The following is an 18007-nucleotide window of genomic DNA, read 5'->3' on the forward strand; positions in this document are numbered from 1 at the left end:
GGACCGGTAGTCCTCCTGGAGAGAGATCCTGTTCTCAGATTTCCGCCTCAGGCGGCAGGTTTTCTTAGTTGCAGCGTCCCGTGGAGAAGGTGGAGAGGGGTTCCCCGCCTCACAGCCCTTGGTCGGAGCCTCCCGTGGTGCTCACAGCTCACACTGGGGATTGAAGCTCGGAGTCGCCACGGGACCTACAAGAGGGCCGCGACGGGGACCGCCATTCCTGCAGCGGCTTCACCTCCCGCCGCTCCTGCCCGACTCAGCCCACAGAGTGCGATGGCGGCGCCCGCGCTGCGGAGCTTCGCTGAGGTGAGTTCCTGTCGCCCAGGCCCTCACCGCCTCCTCACACGGAACACCACAGCCCGGGTGCGGCGGCTGTCAGGTCCTCCAGCTCAGTTTTGCGTGGAGGACCGTGAGGAAGGAGGAGGGGAGAGGAGTGTTGTGTCTTCTGAGGACACAGCAAGTGCAGGGCAGGGTGTGTGACAGAAAACTGGAGAAGAACCAACAGCACGTAGAGGATGGAGTTACATTTATTATTATTACGCGTGGGCCCAGAGGAAAATGTGTCTCAAATTCTGGACCCCAACATAGAGGAACTTTCCCTATTTATGTTTTTACCTTCTTTGTCTCCCAAATATGGGGTGTATCCAGCCCCCTTTGCAAGTTCTTTTTTTTTCCCCAGTGTTTTTTTATTAAGATATTATATGTGTACATATCTTACCATTGCCCCCACCCCACCCCTCTCCCTTTGCAAGTTCTTAAAGAGCCCCTATGTGCTGGGGACTTAAGACCTCAACCAAAGGCTTGGCCTGGTGCCAGCGCTGATAACTTCGTCCTGGAAAGGTTTAATGGCCTCTCTGAAGTGGGAGTAGTCTTATTTCCCTTATTATTTAAGCAAACAAGCATTTACAGAAGCCAAATAGCAGGGTTAAAATTTCAAACAGCAGTGTTTCTATAAGGTGGGTGCTTCAAGTGGACAGGGGTGACTTGCATCTGAGGTTCCCCTGAGGGTGTGGGCTGTGAGCATTGATGGAAAGATGAGAGGCTACAGGGAGGACGTCACAGACTCATTGGGGCTTTCCGGGCTGTGGGATCCATCAGAGGCCTGGGGTGGTCCTGGACCCGGCTGGAAGACAAGCTCTCTACATGCCATGTGCCAAGTTCATGGGGGAGTCCAGCGAGATCCAGTGGCATTGGAGCAGGAAGGGGGCAGAGCTGAGGGAGTGAACCTGGGGACTGAACATGGGAAGAGGATAAACATTACCCAGTGATGGGCACATCTGGAGGAAGTGTGAGCTGATGGTCCCTGGGACCTGGTGTGGGGATTTAAAGGTGAAGCATAAATCCAAGCTTGGTGTTGTCTTGGACTCATGATCTAGGACAGTGGTCAGCAAACTCATTAGTAAACAGAGCCAAATATCAACAGTACAATGATTGAAATTTCTTTTGAGAGCCAAATTTTTTAATCTTAAACTATATAGGTAGGTACATTGTTATTAACTTAATTAGGGTACTCCTAAGCTGGCCTTTGCTAAAAACACAAGGGGCCAAAGAGCCGCATGTGGCTTGCGAGCCGCAGTTTGCTGACCACTGATCTAGGAGACTGCAGTGGTATTGCTTGGCAGGAAGGCTGGGGCCCTGCAGGCATCACTCAGCCTTAAATGGCATTGCTCTCTCCCCTCCCCTCCCCCAATCCTTCCCACCCAACCCAGCTGCTCTGCTGAGGGCAATCCCAGTGAGTAATGGGACTGTGATGAGAGAGCAGCCTGCACTGGCATTAGGGCCTGGTTTCCACACACACAGGGTGCCTTGGAGGAAGTTGAGGGGGGGAAGGTGTGTAAGGAGTACAATTACTGGTTCTCAGAGAGACATAGCTCTGGTGTCAATTGTCTTAATTCTGACAGGTTGGAGTGACCTTTGAGGACATTGCCCTGTACTTCTCCAGGGAGGAATGGAGCCTCCTTGATGAGGGTCAGAGACAGCTGTACCTGAATGTGATGCTGGAGAACTTTGAACTTCTATTCTCGCTGGGTAAGACCCTCACTCTCACCAGTGACCTGGACTTGGCTTTGCCATTTCCCAGGCCCATCTCCCAGGTTGTGCTGTGTCCTCCCATGTAGACTGTGGTTCTGCTTGATTTTCCAGTTTCCTGGGTAGTTGCTGTCCTGGGGAGGGTTGGTCTGTTTCCGCTGCTCCCTTCTTTCCTGAAGTCCCAATTCTCCCCGCTGTACTAAGTTCACAGGGAAGGACTTGTGGTTGGTAGTGTTGTAGGAAGCCTGAGGGATCCTCCTTGATCAGTGAGGAAAGCATTTTCTATATTCCTGTTGGTCATTTGTACCTATTTTTTGAATAATTATGTCTACATCCTTGTCCTCGTTAGTAACTATTTTTTGGTTAAAGATTCTTTTGACGACCTTGTATGTTTTATATATTAATTGTTATGACATACAGGAACACATATCGTTGCATGTGCTTAATTGTTCTTTGCAGATATTGTTCCCAAGCACCCGCTTTTCTACAAAGTCCATGGTTTTGGCAACCCTGCGTTCAGCAGGTCTAGTGCCACCATGTTTCTAAGAAACTCAGATGGTTGTTACTAGTGCTTTGCAATAAAGTGTTTTTAATGAAATTCTATAGAGTTTGCTTTTCAGACAGTCATTGCATTGTTATTAGCCTGCAGTGCAGTATTAACATACCTTTATTATTCCCTGGGAACTCCAACTATTTGTGTTAATTTCTGTCTGTATCTCAGTATTCTCTTTATTGTGCTGATCAGAGCTGAATCCACAGTATCTCCAAGCCGTTCCGTCATACGATTTGCATGTATTGTCTTCCATCCTCTAGATTTACTTTCCTTTCATTTTGTTTATTGCAGTCGTGCTGGCAAGAAGCTGTTTTTCTTTTAGTGTGGACTGTTTGTTTTGTCTATTTTGTCTGCTGTTTGGGGTCACATTCAGAAAATCTTGTCTGAGCCCTAACCGGTTTGGCTCAGTGGATAGAGCCTCAGCCTGTGGACTCAAGGGTCCCAGGTTCAATTCTGGACAAGGGCATGTACCTTGGTTGTGATGTGCAGGAGGCAGCTGATTGATTTTTCTCTCTAATCAATGTTTCTAACTCTTCCTTACTCTCCCTTCCTCTCTGTAAAAAAATCAATGAAATATATATTTTTTTAAAAAAAGAAAAAGAAAACCCTGTCCATAACAAATCTCTAAAACTTTTTCTCTATGTTGTCCTGAGGAGTTTTACGTTTTAGCGCTGACATTGAATGTAGATTGAGTTATATTTTATCAGCGGTGTCCAGTATTCTTGTTTTACATGGGAGTATTGATTATTAGCAGCACCATTCTTTGAAGAAATTATCTTTCCTTTCTTCTGTGTCTTGCAGCTTTGTCAGAGATTACTTGAAAGTATGTGCCTGGTTTTATTTCTGTGTTTTCTATTCTGTTCTGTTGATGTATTTGTCTTTGTTTCTCCAGCAACACACTGTTTGCTTGTTTTCTCTCTGTAATAAATTAAGTCGGAAAGTGTGATGCCATGCTCTTCGTTTTCATTCAAGATTTCATTTGCTGTTCGAGTTTTTTAATTTCATACATTTCAAGATTCCCTTTTCATTTCTTTGTAAAATACCACAGCAATTATTCTTAGGATTGCGTTTAATCTGTAGATTCCATTGTGTACTATGGATATTTCACCATATATATTTTATTGATTTTTTTTTTTTTTTTTTTTTTTACAGATAGGAAGGGAGAGGGATAGAGACTTAGAATCACGATGAGAGAGAAACATCGATCATCTGCCTCCTCACACTCTCTACTGGGTATGTGCCTGCAACCAAGGTACATGCCCTTGACCGGAATCGAACCTGGGACCCTTGAGTCCGCAGGCCGATGCTCTATCCACTGAGCCAAACCAGTGAGGGCTAAACATACTTATTTTTAAAGAATTCTTTATTTTTTCAAAGCATTACATATTGTAATACATATATCTTCTTTTTCCCACATTACCCACAAATGAGTGATATTCTGTGATACTTGTCTTTCTCCATGCTGTTGCAAATGGTAAGAGTTCCTTCTTTTTTACAGGAGCATAGTATTCCATTGTGTAGATCAACGGTTCTCAACCTGTGGGTCACAACCCTTTTGGGGGTAAAACGACCCTTTCACAAGGTCGCCTAAGACATCCTGCATATAAGATATTTACATTAGGATTCATAACAGTAGCAAAATTACAGTTATGAAGTAGCACCGAAAATAATTTTATGGTTGAGGGTCACCACAACATGAGGAACTGTATTAAAGGGTCGCGGCATTAGAAAGGTTGAGAACCACTGGTGTAGATGTACCACAGTTTTTTAATCCACTCATCTGCTGATGGTCACTCGGGCTGTTTCCAAATCTTAGCTATCATAAATTGTGCTACTATGAACATAGGGTTGTATATGTTTTTTGTGATTGGTGTTTCTGATTTCTTTGGATATATTCCTAGAAGTGGGATTACTGGGTCAAATGGGAGTTCATTTTTAATTTTTTGAGGAAACTCCATGCTATTTTCCACTGTGTCTGCACCAGTCTGCATTCCCACCTGCCATGCACAAGGGTCCCTTTTTCTCCACATCATCGCAAGCACTTGTTTGTTGATTTGTTGATGATAGCCATCCTGACAGGTGTGAGATGTCGTTATTATTTGCATGTCTCGGATGATTAGTGACTTTGAGCATGTTTTCATATTTCTCTCAGCCATCTGTATGTCCTCTTTTAAAAAGTGTCTGTTTAAGTCCTTTGCCCATTTTTTGATTGGATCATTTATCTTCCATTTGTTAAGGTATATGAGTTCTCTTTAAATTTTGGAGATTAAACCCTTATCAGAAATGTAATTGGCAAATATGTTCTCCCATGCGGTGGTCTTTCTTGTTGTTTTGTTGATGTTTTCTTTTGCTGTGCAGAAGCTTTTTATTTTTTATTTTTTTAAAATATATTTTATTGATATTTTACAGAGAGGAAGGGAGAGGGATAGAGAGCTAGAAACATCAATGAGAGAAAAACATCGATCAGCTGCCTCCTGCACACCTCCCACTGGGGATGTGCCCGCAACCAAGGTACATGCCCCTGACTGGAATCGAACCTGGGACCCTTCAGTCCGCAGGCCGACGCTCTATCCGCTGAGCCAAACCGGTTTCGGCCCAGAAGCTTTTTATTTTGATGTAGTGCCATTTGTTTCTTTTTTCCTTACTTTCTATTCCCCTCGGAGCTGTATCAATAAAGATATTGCTAGGACATATGTCTAATGTTTTGATGCCTTTGGATTCTTCTAAGATTTTTATGGTATCATGACTTACGTTGAAGTCCTTTATCCATTTTGAGTTTATTTTTGTGTATGGTGTAAGTTGGTGCTCTAGTTTCATTCTTTTGCATGTATCTGTACAATTTTCCCAACACCACTTAATGAAAAGGCTGTCTTGACTCCATTGTATGCTGTTGCCTCCTCTGTCAAATATTGAGCGTAATGGCTTGGGCCGATATCTGGGTTGTGTGTTCTGTTGCATTGTTCTATGTGTCTGTTGTTGTGCCTGTAACCAGGCATTTTTGTACTATCGGTTGGTATCTGGTGTAGTGATCCCTCCAACTTTGTTCTTCTTTCTCAAGATTGCTGCGGCTCTTCGTTTTCTTTTTTTATATATTCCATATGAATTTTTGGCGAGTTTGTTCTAGGTGTGTGAAATAGGCCCTTGGTATCTTAATTGGGATTGCATTGAATCTATAGATTACTTTGGGTAGTGTGTACCTTTTAATGATGTTGATTCTCCCAATCCATGAACACGGTCTATTCTTCCATTTGTTTATGTCTTCTTCTATGTCTTCTTCTTTTTTTTTTTTTTAATATATTTTATTGATTTTTTTTTACAGAGAGGAAGGGAGAGGGATAGAGAGTTAGAAATATCGATGAGAGAGAAACATTGATCAGCTGCCTCCTGCACACCCCCTACTGGGGATGTGCCCGCAACCAAGGTACATGCCCTTGACGGGAATCGAACCCGGGACCCTTGCGTCTGCAGGCCGACGCTCTATCCACTGAGCCAAACCGGTCAGGGCTTCTATGTCTTTTTTAACTTCCTATATATTTCGGAGTACAGGTCTTTTACTTTCTTAGTTAAGTTTATCCCTAGGTATCCTAATTTTTTGGGTGCAGTGTAGATAGCATTGTTTGTTTGTTTCTTTCTCTTTCAGTGAGTTGATTATTGGTGGATAAAAAGCCATAGAATTCTGGTTGTTAAATTTGTATCCTGCTACATTGCTGAATGTGTTTATTATATTTAGTAGTGTTTTGATGCAGTCTTTAGGGTTTTTTTTGTACAATATCATGTCATCGGTGAATAATGACAGTTTTACGTCTTCTTTTCCAATCTTATTGCCTTTGATTTCTTCTTGTCTGATCACTATGACTAACACTTCTGTACTATGTTGAATAGGAGTGGTGAAAGTGGTCATCCCTGTCTTGTTCCTGTTCTTAGGGAAAATGGTTTTAGTTTTTGCCCATTCAGTCTGATGTTGGCTGTAGGTTTGTCATATAAGGCTTTTATTATGTTGAGGTACGATTCTTGTACTCCCACTTTGCTGAGAGTTTTTATCAAGAAAAGATGCTGGAGTTTGTTAAATGCTTTTTCTGCATGTGTTGATATGACTGTTTGACTTTTGTCTTTCAATTTGTTTATGTGATATATCATGTTTATTGATTTTCAGATATTGTACCATCCTTTCATCCCACTTGGTCACGGTGTATGATCTTTCTAATGTAATGCTGGATTCGATTTGCCAGAATTTTGTTGTGGATTTTAGCATCTATCGGGGCCATTGCGACCTAGTGGGAGAGCTGCTGTGTAGGAGACACCTTTTTGGAGCAGGACTTGCTTCAGTGGGGCTTTGTTGCTCAGTGAGTCTGCTCCTTGACTGTGTTGCTTATGGATGTGAAGCATTGTAAGCTGATGTGGTATGACACTGACCCCTGGGTACATTGACTCTTGGGTTCAGGCATGTCTGCCTGGAGCCACCCAGCAGCATCTCAGCGAGATCTGCAGATTCTCCTCTTTGTATCGGGTTTGGAAGTGCCCTGATGAGGCCCTGCTGTAAAGCAGGGAAGGCTAGTGCTGGTACCGCTTCTTGGTCCTTTTATTGATAAGTTTGTGGCTCCCTGACCCAACTGCAACTTGCTTGACAGGTTTTAGCCTGAGCAAAGACAGGCCATTCATACACAAATGCTGTTGCTCAGAGCTTAGGTGGGCTTTTAAATTGGATGGGGCCCTAGCTGGTTTGGCTCAATGGATAGAGCCTTGGCCTGTGGATTGAAGGGTCGCAGGTTCCATTCCAACTAAGGGCACATGCCTGGTTTGCTGACTCAATCCCCAGTGGGGGGCATGCAGGAGGCAGCCGAACAGTGATTCTTGCTCATGATTGATGTTTCGATATCTCTCTCCCTCTCTCTTCCTTTCTAAAATCAATAAAATATATTCTAAAAAAAATAAAAATAAATTGGATGGGGTTATGTCTCAGGGAATCACTAGGGCGGAGGAAACAGAAATGCCTGCCAGTCAGCCCTGCAACCGGGTCTCAGCATAGGAACAATGATCCCTGAGAGCACCTATGTCTGGAATAAAGCCTCTCTTGAGTTCCTGCCCCGATGCTATTCAGTCCCGTTTTTCCTCATATGTATCTTGTTATGCCCCTCGCGCCCCACCCTCCCGAGCCTCGCCTGGTACTGGAGCTCCTCTGGTACTGGAGCTCCGAGGAAGGGGGATCTTGTAAGTTCAGTTGGTGGTGCTGGCATTGTAAGAAGAGCAGCTTGAACTCCTGTAGCCTCTGTCACTCAGCCCCATTCTGCGCTGGTTTTTACAGACCAAAGTTCTTACTGCCAGTAGGGACATTTTTTTCCCACTCTGGGACCCAGGGCTGGACATCTGGTGTTGTACAGGCACCTCTTGCTTCTCCGCGTAACCTCTGCATAGACAACCTCCCTCCCAATTAAAAAAGTGGCCCCTGTGGGTACAGGACCAGCACCTTCCGTGCCTTAGTACCTCCTACCATCTCAGTGCGCTTTCTTCTTTACTTCTCTAGTCGTTAGACTTCGTTGTAGCTAGCTTTCCAGCAGTTCTGGGTGATGGTTGTTCAGTATTTTAGTTGTAATTGTGATGTGGTTGTGGGAAGCAGCGAGTATAAGCCTTTGCCTACACTGCCATCTTGGATCTCCTCTCCCATAACTTTTCTTAATTCAATACTTTATTCTTCTTTTATCTTCACCTGAATAGTGAAAATACTTTTTCCATTGATTGTTTTCTTCTTAGAGAGAGAGAGTAAGGGAAAGGGAGATAGAGGAGAGGCAGAGAGAGAGAAAGAAACATCAATTGATTGCCTCCCACACGTGCCTACTCTAAGAGTCGGGATCAGACCTGAAAGCCTTGTACCTGCCCTTTACTGGGAATGGAAAGCATGACCTTCCTGTGTACAGACAGGCACTCTCAGCACTTAGTGACACGGGCCAGGGCTATGTATTTATTCTTTAATTTATTTAGTTTTAAAATATATTGATTTCAGAGAGGAAGAGAAGAGAGATAGAAACATGAATAATGTGAGAGAGACAGACAGACAGAGAGTGAGTGAGTGTGGGGGAGAGAGAGGGAGTGAGGGAGAGAAAGAAACATTAGTGTGAGGGAGGAACATATATAGGATGCTTTCTGTACACAAGCTGACTGGAAATGGAACCCACATACTGATATGTGCCTTGACTGGAAATTGAATCCTCGACCCTTTGGTACACAGGACGATGTTCCAACCAACTGAACCGTACTGGCCAACCATTCTGTGGTCTGTAAACACAAAAATTTCCTATCTTGTTTGAAGAACAGGTCACTAGGGTCAATGACAGCAGAAGCAAGGTGGCTGCTGGAGGTAACTCTGACTCTTGTTTTTGACTGGACGTATTTTCAAATATGTTTATTCACCCAGTCTTTTCCAGTCATCCTTTCTGTAGAGTTCTCCTTTATTTGTGTTCTGGAATGCTGTTTGTCTTCAAGGTACGCTTATTCCCATTTCCTATGGGGTTTTTGTTCATGGATGGCTGTCTACTTACACTGGGATGGGGAAAGATGCTCATATCTCTGATCCTGCCATCTTGCGGGTGTCACACACATGGGTCTTTTGTCTGTGATCTCATTTACACTTTGTTGTTCTACCACAGTGTTGACCATTCACCTTTTCTGTTTTTCTTTGAAGATTTGCATCGTTTATCCCATGCAGTGGCTCTAATGGAATTTAAGAAGAAGAATCATTTGTGAATCAAAGAAGAAACAGGACTTTATGAATGACACAGTGGACCCACAGGCGGTCTTGCCTTGGTCAGCGGTCCTTAGGGAGGAATTCTCGGCTGGCCTTTGTTATATTCATAGCTAGAAACCCAGTGTTTGGTTCCAGTTGCCCATTCCTCACCCAGTTATGCTTGTTTGTGCTTATGTTGATACTTTGCCTACTATTCAGTTCTAATAGTGATCATTTCTACTTGGTTTCCCACCTCACGCATAACCTTGACCTCTTTGGACTTTGCACCTCTGCCCCTTTCACAGGTCGCTCTTTACTGCACTCCAATGTTGGTCCATGCCTGCAGCATCTTGGAGTGCACATGTGTTATTATATTGACGTTGAACATCATGTGCTCTAATACAATTAATTTTTATGGCTTTGAGCAGCTTTAAATTATTCTACACAGACTCACATGGCCCGCATGTAAGCTCTGAGGAAGCCGTTTGTGCAAGAACAATGAGTAGATCCTTCCTCTCTTCTTTCTGTCCCATCCTGTGCTTCTGTCCTTTCTTGGTGAGGTTTTCATCATCGACTGACTTGTGGGGCCACGTTATATATTTCCTCAGACTCTACCTCATTGGTCTTGAAAATGGTTCTATGCAATCAGGCCTAGTCATGACACATAAACATTTGTGGTGAAGATAGATCAACATGTACCTCACCAGCGTTTCCTTTTGTTCAGGTTGCTGCTGTGGAGCAGAGAATGTGGATGCACCCACTAAAGAGAACGTTTCTGTAACAGTGTCACAGGCAAGGAATCCGAAGGCAGCCTTGTCTTCCCAGAAGAGCCACCCCTGTGAGAGTTGTGGGCTCGTCTTCGGAAACATTTTCCATTTGACTGAGCTTCAGGGAACAGAATATGGACAGATACCGTTGAGGTGCGGGGGATGTACAAAATGGTTTTTCTTCAGTGTAAAAGTTCAACAGCATGTGAGAGAGAAGACTTTCATTAGAAGTGTGGACAGGGTCTCACTTGCAAACAGCTGCAATTTCAATGTGTCCCAGAATCATTTCACATACAGGGATGTTGGGCAGGGTGTCCTTACTGGGTCCGGACACCTCCACCTAAAGGCTACTATGTCCACGGACAGTCCAAATGCTGTTGCAAATTGTGGAATGTTGTTTCAAAGGAAAAACAATTATTACAACAGAAAAGAAATTAAGAAAGACATTAGTTGCAACCACAATTTTATTCCAGAAAAGGATGTCCATGTAGGAAGTCACTGTTTTGTGTGCTCTGAATGTGGAAAATATTTAATGAAATTTTCTAGCTTTCATGATCAACCGCAAGGTCACACTGGAGAAAGACCTTATCAATGGAATGAATATGGGAAAGCTTTTAGCAGTAGTAACAGCCTAGGTGATCATGAAGCTTTGCACACTGAAGAAAGGCCTTATGAGCGCAGTGAATGTGGAAAAGTTTTTACCAGTAGCATTGCCCTCCATTATGATCAGAGAGTTCACACAATGGAAAGGCCTTATGAGTACAATGATTATGGGAAATCTTTTACCGACAGCAGTAACCTTCATTGTCATGAGACAGGTCACACTGGAGAAGAGCCTTATAAATGTAGTAAATTTGGAAACGCTTACACCAGTAGCACTAAAGATTCTTGTCCTCAGAGAGTGCACACTGGAGAAAGGCCTTATCACTGCAGTGAATGTGGAAAGTCTTTTACAAGTAGCAATGGTTTTCAATATCATCAGAGAATTCACACAGGAGAAAAGCCTTATCAGTGCAGTGAATGTGGGAAATCTTTTCTCGCTATCCCTCACCTTCGTAGGCATCAGAGAGTTCATACAGGAGAAAAGCCTTATAAATGCAGTGACTGTGGGAAATGTTTTAGATGGAGGACTCCCCTTCGTTGTCATCAAAGAGTTCATACTGGAGAAAATCCGTATAAATGCGTTGAATGTGGAAAGTCTTTTACAAGTAGCAATGGTTTTCAGTTTCATCAGAGAATTCACACAGGAGAAAAGCCTTATCAATGCAGTGAATGTGGGAGAAGTTTTATTACTAAAACCAACCTTTGTAGACATCAGAGAGTTCACACAGGAGAAAAGCCTTATAAATGCAGTGAGTGTGAGAAATCTTTTACCAGTAGCAGTCACCTTCGTAGTCATCAGAGAGTTCATACAGGAGAAAAGCCTTATAAATGCAGTGAGTGTGAGAAATCTTTTAGATGGAGGAGTGGTCTCCAATATCATCAGAGAGTTCACACTGGAGAAAACCATGATGAGTGCAATTAATCTGAGGTATGTCTCAGGCATATTTCTAAATTCACTCTGCACATAAGAGTCCAAATGTGAGACATTTCTTAGATGTGTAGGAAATGTAGTTTCTTAGATAGGACTTAACAATAGTACAAGAAAATTTGTGAATCCTCATTTTTCTGAATTGTATCTCGTACAGGTACTCATCTATATTATATACAGTTCCCGTAATTGTTTTTGCTGTTGTGTGTGTTTGCTTATGTTGGAACACTATGTAGTTATGTTGCACTTTCTAACATACGGAGATGTTCTGCCAGATCTATGTCACTGCATATTTCTGTTGCTGAAGGTATTTCGCCTGAACCACCTATAAGGTCCCTACAGATGGCATCAATCACCATCCTCATGTGCCCAGCGAAGCTAACTCTGTTGTCTAATTTGTTGAAGAAAATTAGGAATACCTGAGCCCTTATTTCTTTCATATATATATATATATTTTATTGATATTTTACAGAGCAGAAGGGAGAGGGATAGAGAGCTAGAAACATCGATGAGAGAGAAACATCGATCAGCTGCCTCCTGCACACCTCCCACTGGGGATGTGCCCGCAACCAAGGTACATGCCCTTGACCGGAATCGAACCCGGGACCCTTCAGTCCTCAGGCCGACGCTCTATCCACTGAGCCAAACCGGTTTTGGCTGAGCCCTTATTTCTTACTTTTTTCCCTGTCATGAGTAGCACAAAGGATTGATTACTGTTGGCCCCAGTAAACATAATGTTGCAGAGGGACTGCCATTTTCAGGAAGACCTTTCCCTAGATGCAAGTGATGAATTTATTGAGTGCCTTAGTCATCAACTGCCAGTCTCGGGTCTCTTTCTTTGCAAAATAATGAAGGCCTTTTCCTAACACTTCTTTAATCTTGGTGTTCTATTTACTGTGTGTGTTAGTTTGTAAGGAGATCTGGGTCTCCAAGTACGGTAATGTGAAAAACTTTTATGCGGTCTCCAACATTTTTGTCCTTGAGGGAAGACTGTGGTGCAGAAATTAGCTCAGTAGTTTTTGGCAAATTTACATTGTTTCCCATAATTTTCTTAGGAAACACTGTGGACTCTAGTCCTCATGTGAAGATGGATGCTTTGAGACACAGAGATCACGCCAAAGAGGGGGTAGCTGTGAGAACCTCAAGTGTCTGGGAGCGGTGTGAATTTGTTTGTTGTTTCCAAGGGATGCTAAGACATTTGAAGGAAACGTCCTGCCCACGTTTTCCAGAGGGACATTTGCGCTAATGTATTCAATTCCATGGGTGATGGTCACTGGTTGGAGGACCATTGCAGTGAGGAGAAACCCTTTCACTGCAGAAACACTGATCTAATTGTTGTTTGACCAGACTGCAGCCCATTAGATGGAATGGTCTTCATCTAAACCAGCACCCAGAAATTTTTTCGAGGAGAAGACTACAGTAGCGGTGTGTACACAGATCTGAGGAACTCCCAGCATGTTTATCTTCTGTACAGCGGTCATTGTCATTGAGTATAATCATGAATTTTGTGGCTTCCTGTAGCTTCTCAGATGTTCCTTCCCATCAGAGCCATTGGTGCTCTCGCAGCAAAACTAAGAGGAAAAGAAAGGGTGTCTTTAGGCTGGAGATGTGGCTTTTTGACTCAGTCAGCATCCCAGTGGGTTTGGGTGAAAGTTCTTCATTGTTTGTTACATTTCCTGTCACTGAGATGAGACTCGCCCAGAGGGCATAAGTATGTGAATTGAATCTTGAGTTGCCCAACCTATTCCCAAATAGGTGAACCGTACATTTCTATTATCTTGAACCATTCTTTTAACAGCTGTAATGAGTAAATTGCATGTATAAGTGTAGTGTTTCATAAATCTTGACATGTGCATGAAACTAAAACCATCATTACACCCAATACTGATCATATCTGTGACTGTGTAGTTGCTTCATGTCCTCATTTAATCTGTTTGCTGTTCTTAATAAAGAACTTGGCTTTTTCTAAGTATTTTTCAGCTTTAATTATTATTTTATAAATTCTTGGAGATTTTTGAAAGATATATTAGTAACTCATCTTTTTTTTTATATATATTCTTTTTGTTGTTAATCCTCACCCGAGGATATTTTTCCATTGATTTATTTTGGAGAGTGGGAGAGAGAGGGAAACACAGAGAGAAATACTGATGTGAAGGAAACATATCGATTGGTTGCCTCCTGCATCAGCTGTGACCATGGATGGCCCAGGCTAGGAAGGAGTCTTCAACCAAGATACATGCCTTTGACTGGAATCAGTCCCAGGATCCTTTGTTCGGCAGGCCTATGTTCTATCCAGAGCCAAACCAGCTAGGGCTCTGGTGGATATTCATATGTTTGTATATATCACCATCATGTCCATTTTAATAAATATTTGGTTATTGCTAATAACGCTGGTACAAACATTTCTGTATAATTCTTTGTTATTTTTATTTATTTTTTAAAATATATATTTTATTGATTCTTTACAGAGGGGAAGGGAAAGGGATAGAGACTTAGAAACATCGATGAGAGGGCGGCATTAGTAAGCACCTAAACTGCTGCCTCGCACAACAATTTCAAAACTACAACTAAAAGAACAGACACCATCCAGAACCACAGGAAAGCTGGCTGAGTGAAAATTCTACAACTAGAAGGAAAGAGAAAAGTTCACAGAGAATTGGAGGTACGGCAAAGGGTCTTTGTGCACGCAGAGAGGAAGGGCGGCTGAGAGCCTGGCTGACTTTCTCTGGTGGAAGGGGGAAGGAAGCCCCTGACCGCACTGAACCCCAGTTCCGGGCGAGCCCCTGGGGACCCACGCTCTTACGGAGGGAATCTGGACTCTCGGGCGGAGACTCGGGAGCCGGGGAAGGCAGAAGTCTGAAGGCGCGCGTGTGCCAGTGCATACAAAGGCTGCGGAGGTTGCCACAGGCTTTCCCTAATGGAAGGGAGTCGGAGGCTCCTGACTAAACTGAGCCCCAGTTCTGACTGCACTGGACCCCAGTTCCAGGCGAGCCCCGGGGGACCCATGCTCTTGTGGGGGGAATCTGGACTCTTGGGCGGAGACTCGGGAGCCGGGGAAGGTGGAAGACTGAAGGCGCGCGCGTGCCAGTGCGCACAAAGGCTGCGGAGATTGCCACAGGCTTTCCCTGGTGGAAGGGAGTCGGAGGCTCCTGACTGCACTGGGCCCCAGTTCTGACTGCACTGAACCCCGGTTCCTGGCGAGCCCCTGGGGACCCACGCTCTTGTGGGGGGAGTCTGGACTCTCAGGCGGAGAATCGGGAGCTGGGGAAGGAAGAGGTCTGAGGGCGCGCATGTGCTTGCAAGGGTGCGCGCAAGTCTTGACTGACTGGAAGCCAAGACTGAGACTCCACCCCATCCAAGCTGAGCACAGAGGCTCTTGCAATTTGGCAAGTCTAATCCTATAAGGCTGTCTCCAGCACCGAACTTCTGCCAGCATAGACACAGCTGATCCTTACAGCCAACTTGCCTGGAGGTCAATTCTTCCCAGTGATACCAACAACAATCAAGACTTAATTACAACAAGGCTGTACACACAGTCCACAAAGGGGTGCACCAAGAGTGTCCACCTAAGGTTAACTGGGGAGGCAGACCCACTGGGCCATATTGGAAACCTAGCACACAAATCTACCTTACCAACTCAGGGAAGCAGTGAAAATGCGGCGTCAAAGAATCAGATCACAAACGAAAGAAATGGAGGAAAACAAACGACTGGATATAGAATTCAAAACCACGGTTATAAGGCTTTTCAAGAATATCCTAGAAAAGGCTGATAAATATAACGAGACCCTCGAAGATAGGAAAAAGGACCAACTAGAAATTAAACATACATTGACTGAAATAAAAAATATTATACAGAGACCCAAAAACAGACTAGAGGAACACAAAAATCAAGTCAAAGAATTGAAATACAAAGAAGCAAAAAACAACCGAAAAAGCAAAAAGCAAAAAAAAAAATCCAAAAAGTTGAAGATAATGTAAGAAGACTCTGGGACAACTTCAAGCGTACCAACATCAGAATTATGGGGGTGCCAGAAGAAGAGAGAGAGCAAGATACTGAAAACCCATTTGAAGAAATAATGACAGAAAACTTCCCCCACCTGGTGAAAGAAATAGACTTACAAGTCCAGGAAGCCCACAGAACCCCAAACAAAAGGAATCCAAAGAGGACCACACCAAGACACATCATAATTAAAATGCCAAGAGCAAAAGACAAAGAGAGAATATTAAAAGCAGCAAGAGAAAAACAGTTAATTACCTACAAGGGAGCACCCATACGACTGTCAGCTGATTTCTCAACAGAAACTATGCAGGCCAGAAGGGAGTGGCAAGAAATATTCAAAGTGATGAACAGCAAGAACCTACAACCAAGATTACTCTATCCAGCAAAGCTATCATTCAGAATTGAAGGGCAGATAAAGAGCTTCACAGATAAGGAAAAGCTAAAGGAGTTCATCACCACCAAACCAGTATTATATGAAATGCTGAAAGGTATTCTTTAAGATGAGGAAGAAGAAAAAAGTAAAGATAAAAATTATGAACAACAAATACATATCTATCAACAAGTGAACCTAAAAATCAAGTGAATTAAAAATTTGAGGAACAGAATAAACTGGTGAATATAATAGAATCAGGGGCATAGAAAGGGAGTGGACTGATAATTCTCAGGGGGAAAGGGGAATGGGGGGTGCAAGAAGAGACTGGACAAAAATCGTACACCTATGGATGAGGACAGTGTGGGGGGAGGTAAGGGCAAAGGGTGGGGTGGGAACCAGGTGGAGGGGAGCTATGGGGGGAAAAAGGAGAAACAATTGTAATTATCTGAACAATAAAGATTTATTAAATTAAAAAAAATGCCAAGAGCAAAAGACAAAGAGAATATTAAAAGCAGCAAGAGAAAAACAGTTAGTTACCTACAAGGGAGCACCCGTACGACTGTCAGCTGATTTCTCAACAGAAACTATGCAGGCCAGACAGGAGTGGCAAGAAATTTTCAATGTGATGAATAGCAAGAACCTACAACCAAGATTACTCTACCCAGCAAAGCTATCATTCAGAATTGAAGGGCAGATAAAGAGCTTCACAGATAAGAAAAAGCTAAAGGAGTTCATCACCACCAAACCAGTTTTATATGAAATGCTGAAAGGTATTCTTAAAGAAGAGGAAGAAGAAAAAAGTAAAAATAAAAATTATGAACAACAAATACATATCTATCAACAAGTTAACTTAAAAATCAAGTGAATTAAAAACCTGAGGAACAGAATAATCTGGTGAATATAATAGAATCAGGGGCATAGAAAGGGAGTGGACTGATAATTCTCAGGGGGATAGGGGTATGGGGGGTTCATGAAGAGACTGGACAAAAATCATACACCTGTGGATGAGGACAGTGGGGGGGAGGTAAGGGCAGAAGGTGGGGTGGGAACCGGGTGGACGGGAGCTATGGGGAGAAAAAGGAGAAACAATTGTAATAATATGAATAAATATTTGTTAAAAAAAAAAAAAGAAAGAAAGAAAGAAACATCGATGAGAGAGAAACATCCATCAGCTGCCTCCTGCACATCCCCAACTGGGGTCGTGCCCACAACCAAGGTACATGCACTTGACCGGAGTCAAACCTGGGACCCCTCAGTCCACAGGTAGATGCTCTGCCCACTGAGCCAAACCAGTTAGGACTCTATAATTCTTTATATGGGTATAAGTGTTATTTACCTTTGTGAGTCGGACATCCCCCGAGGGCTCCCTGACTGCAAGAGGGCACAGCCCGGGCTGAGGAATCCCTCTGAGGGCATGAATTTTGTTCACTAAGCCTCTAGTTTATACATGTAAACTAGGAAGTCACTATTCCATTCACACAGTTTTCCCAGACTTATTTGGATGGCGGTTATCAATAGAATGAGAGCAACCTTTCATAGCTTACCAAGAAGTCCGTAACTATTCACTGAGATTTGCTGTACCGAGAATTTGTCCTTCTGCTCTGTCTCTCCCTTAGAGATTAAGAGGAACAAAGAATACATTCCTCTTGACAGACCTCCTATTCATTGTTTTGTATATAAAACGGCATTACGCAGTTAATAAACTTGCAGCAGTCTCTCGATGACATGTAGTCCTGCCGATCCTGCTCTCCTGTCTTTCTTTCTTTTCTCAATTCCCACCTCCCTACCTCAGTTCGGTTGAACCTGTCAGGCTGTCCCTGGCAGAACAAAGGGTAAAATATTTAACTGCAGCAGTGTTTGACTATATTCTGTGCAGTGGAAAAATCTGAAATCATTTTCAAGATCCACCAATTCTTACTTCTTTTCAGTCAGGTCAGCTTTCTAAGCTTTCTAAATCTCCGTTTTCCGGCTAATGAAAAGAAAATAGGATTCCACTGAGTGTGCTAGCTACCTACTCCAGGACTTCTGTGAGGATCAAAT

At 43.2% G+C, this 18007-nt stretch overlaps 1 protein-coding gene across 1 annotated transcript; it reads left to right on the top strand.

Moving 5' to 3' along the window:
* Positions 1-13991, top strand: LOC308235112 (zinc finger protein 552-like). The gene is made up of 4 exons (XM_080643783.1): positions 1-303; positions 1899-2025; positions 10021-10216; positions 12650-13991. The coding sequence occupies exons 1-4, from the start codon at positions 271-273 to the stop codon at positions 12666-12668; spliced, it is 375 nt and encodes a 124-aa protein (XP_080499909.1). The 5' UTR covers positions 1-270; the 3' UTR covers positions 12669-13991.
* The last annotated feature ends 4016 nt before the right edge of the window (positions 13992-18007 follow it).

The sequence above is a fragment of the Plecotus auritus genome (assembly GCF_963455305.1).
Source record: "Plecotus auritus genome assembly, chromosome: 10".
Taxonomy (NCBI): domain Eukaryota; kingdom Metazoa; phylum Chordata; class Mammalia; order Chiroptera; family Vespertilionidae; genus Plecotus; species Plecotus auritus.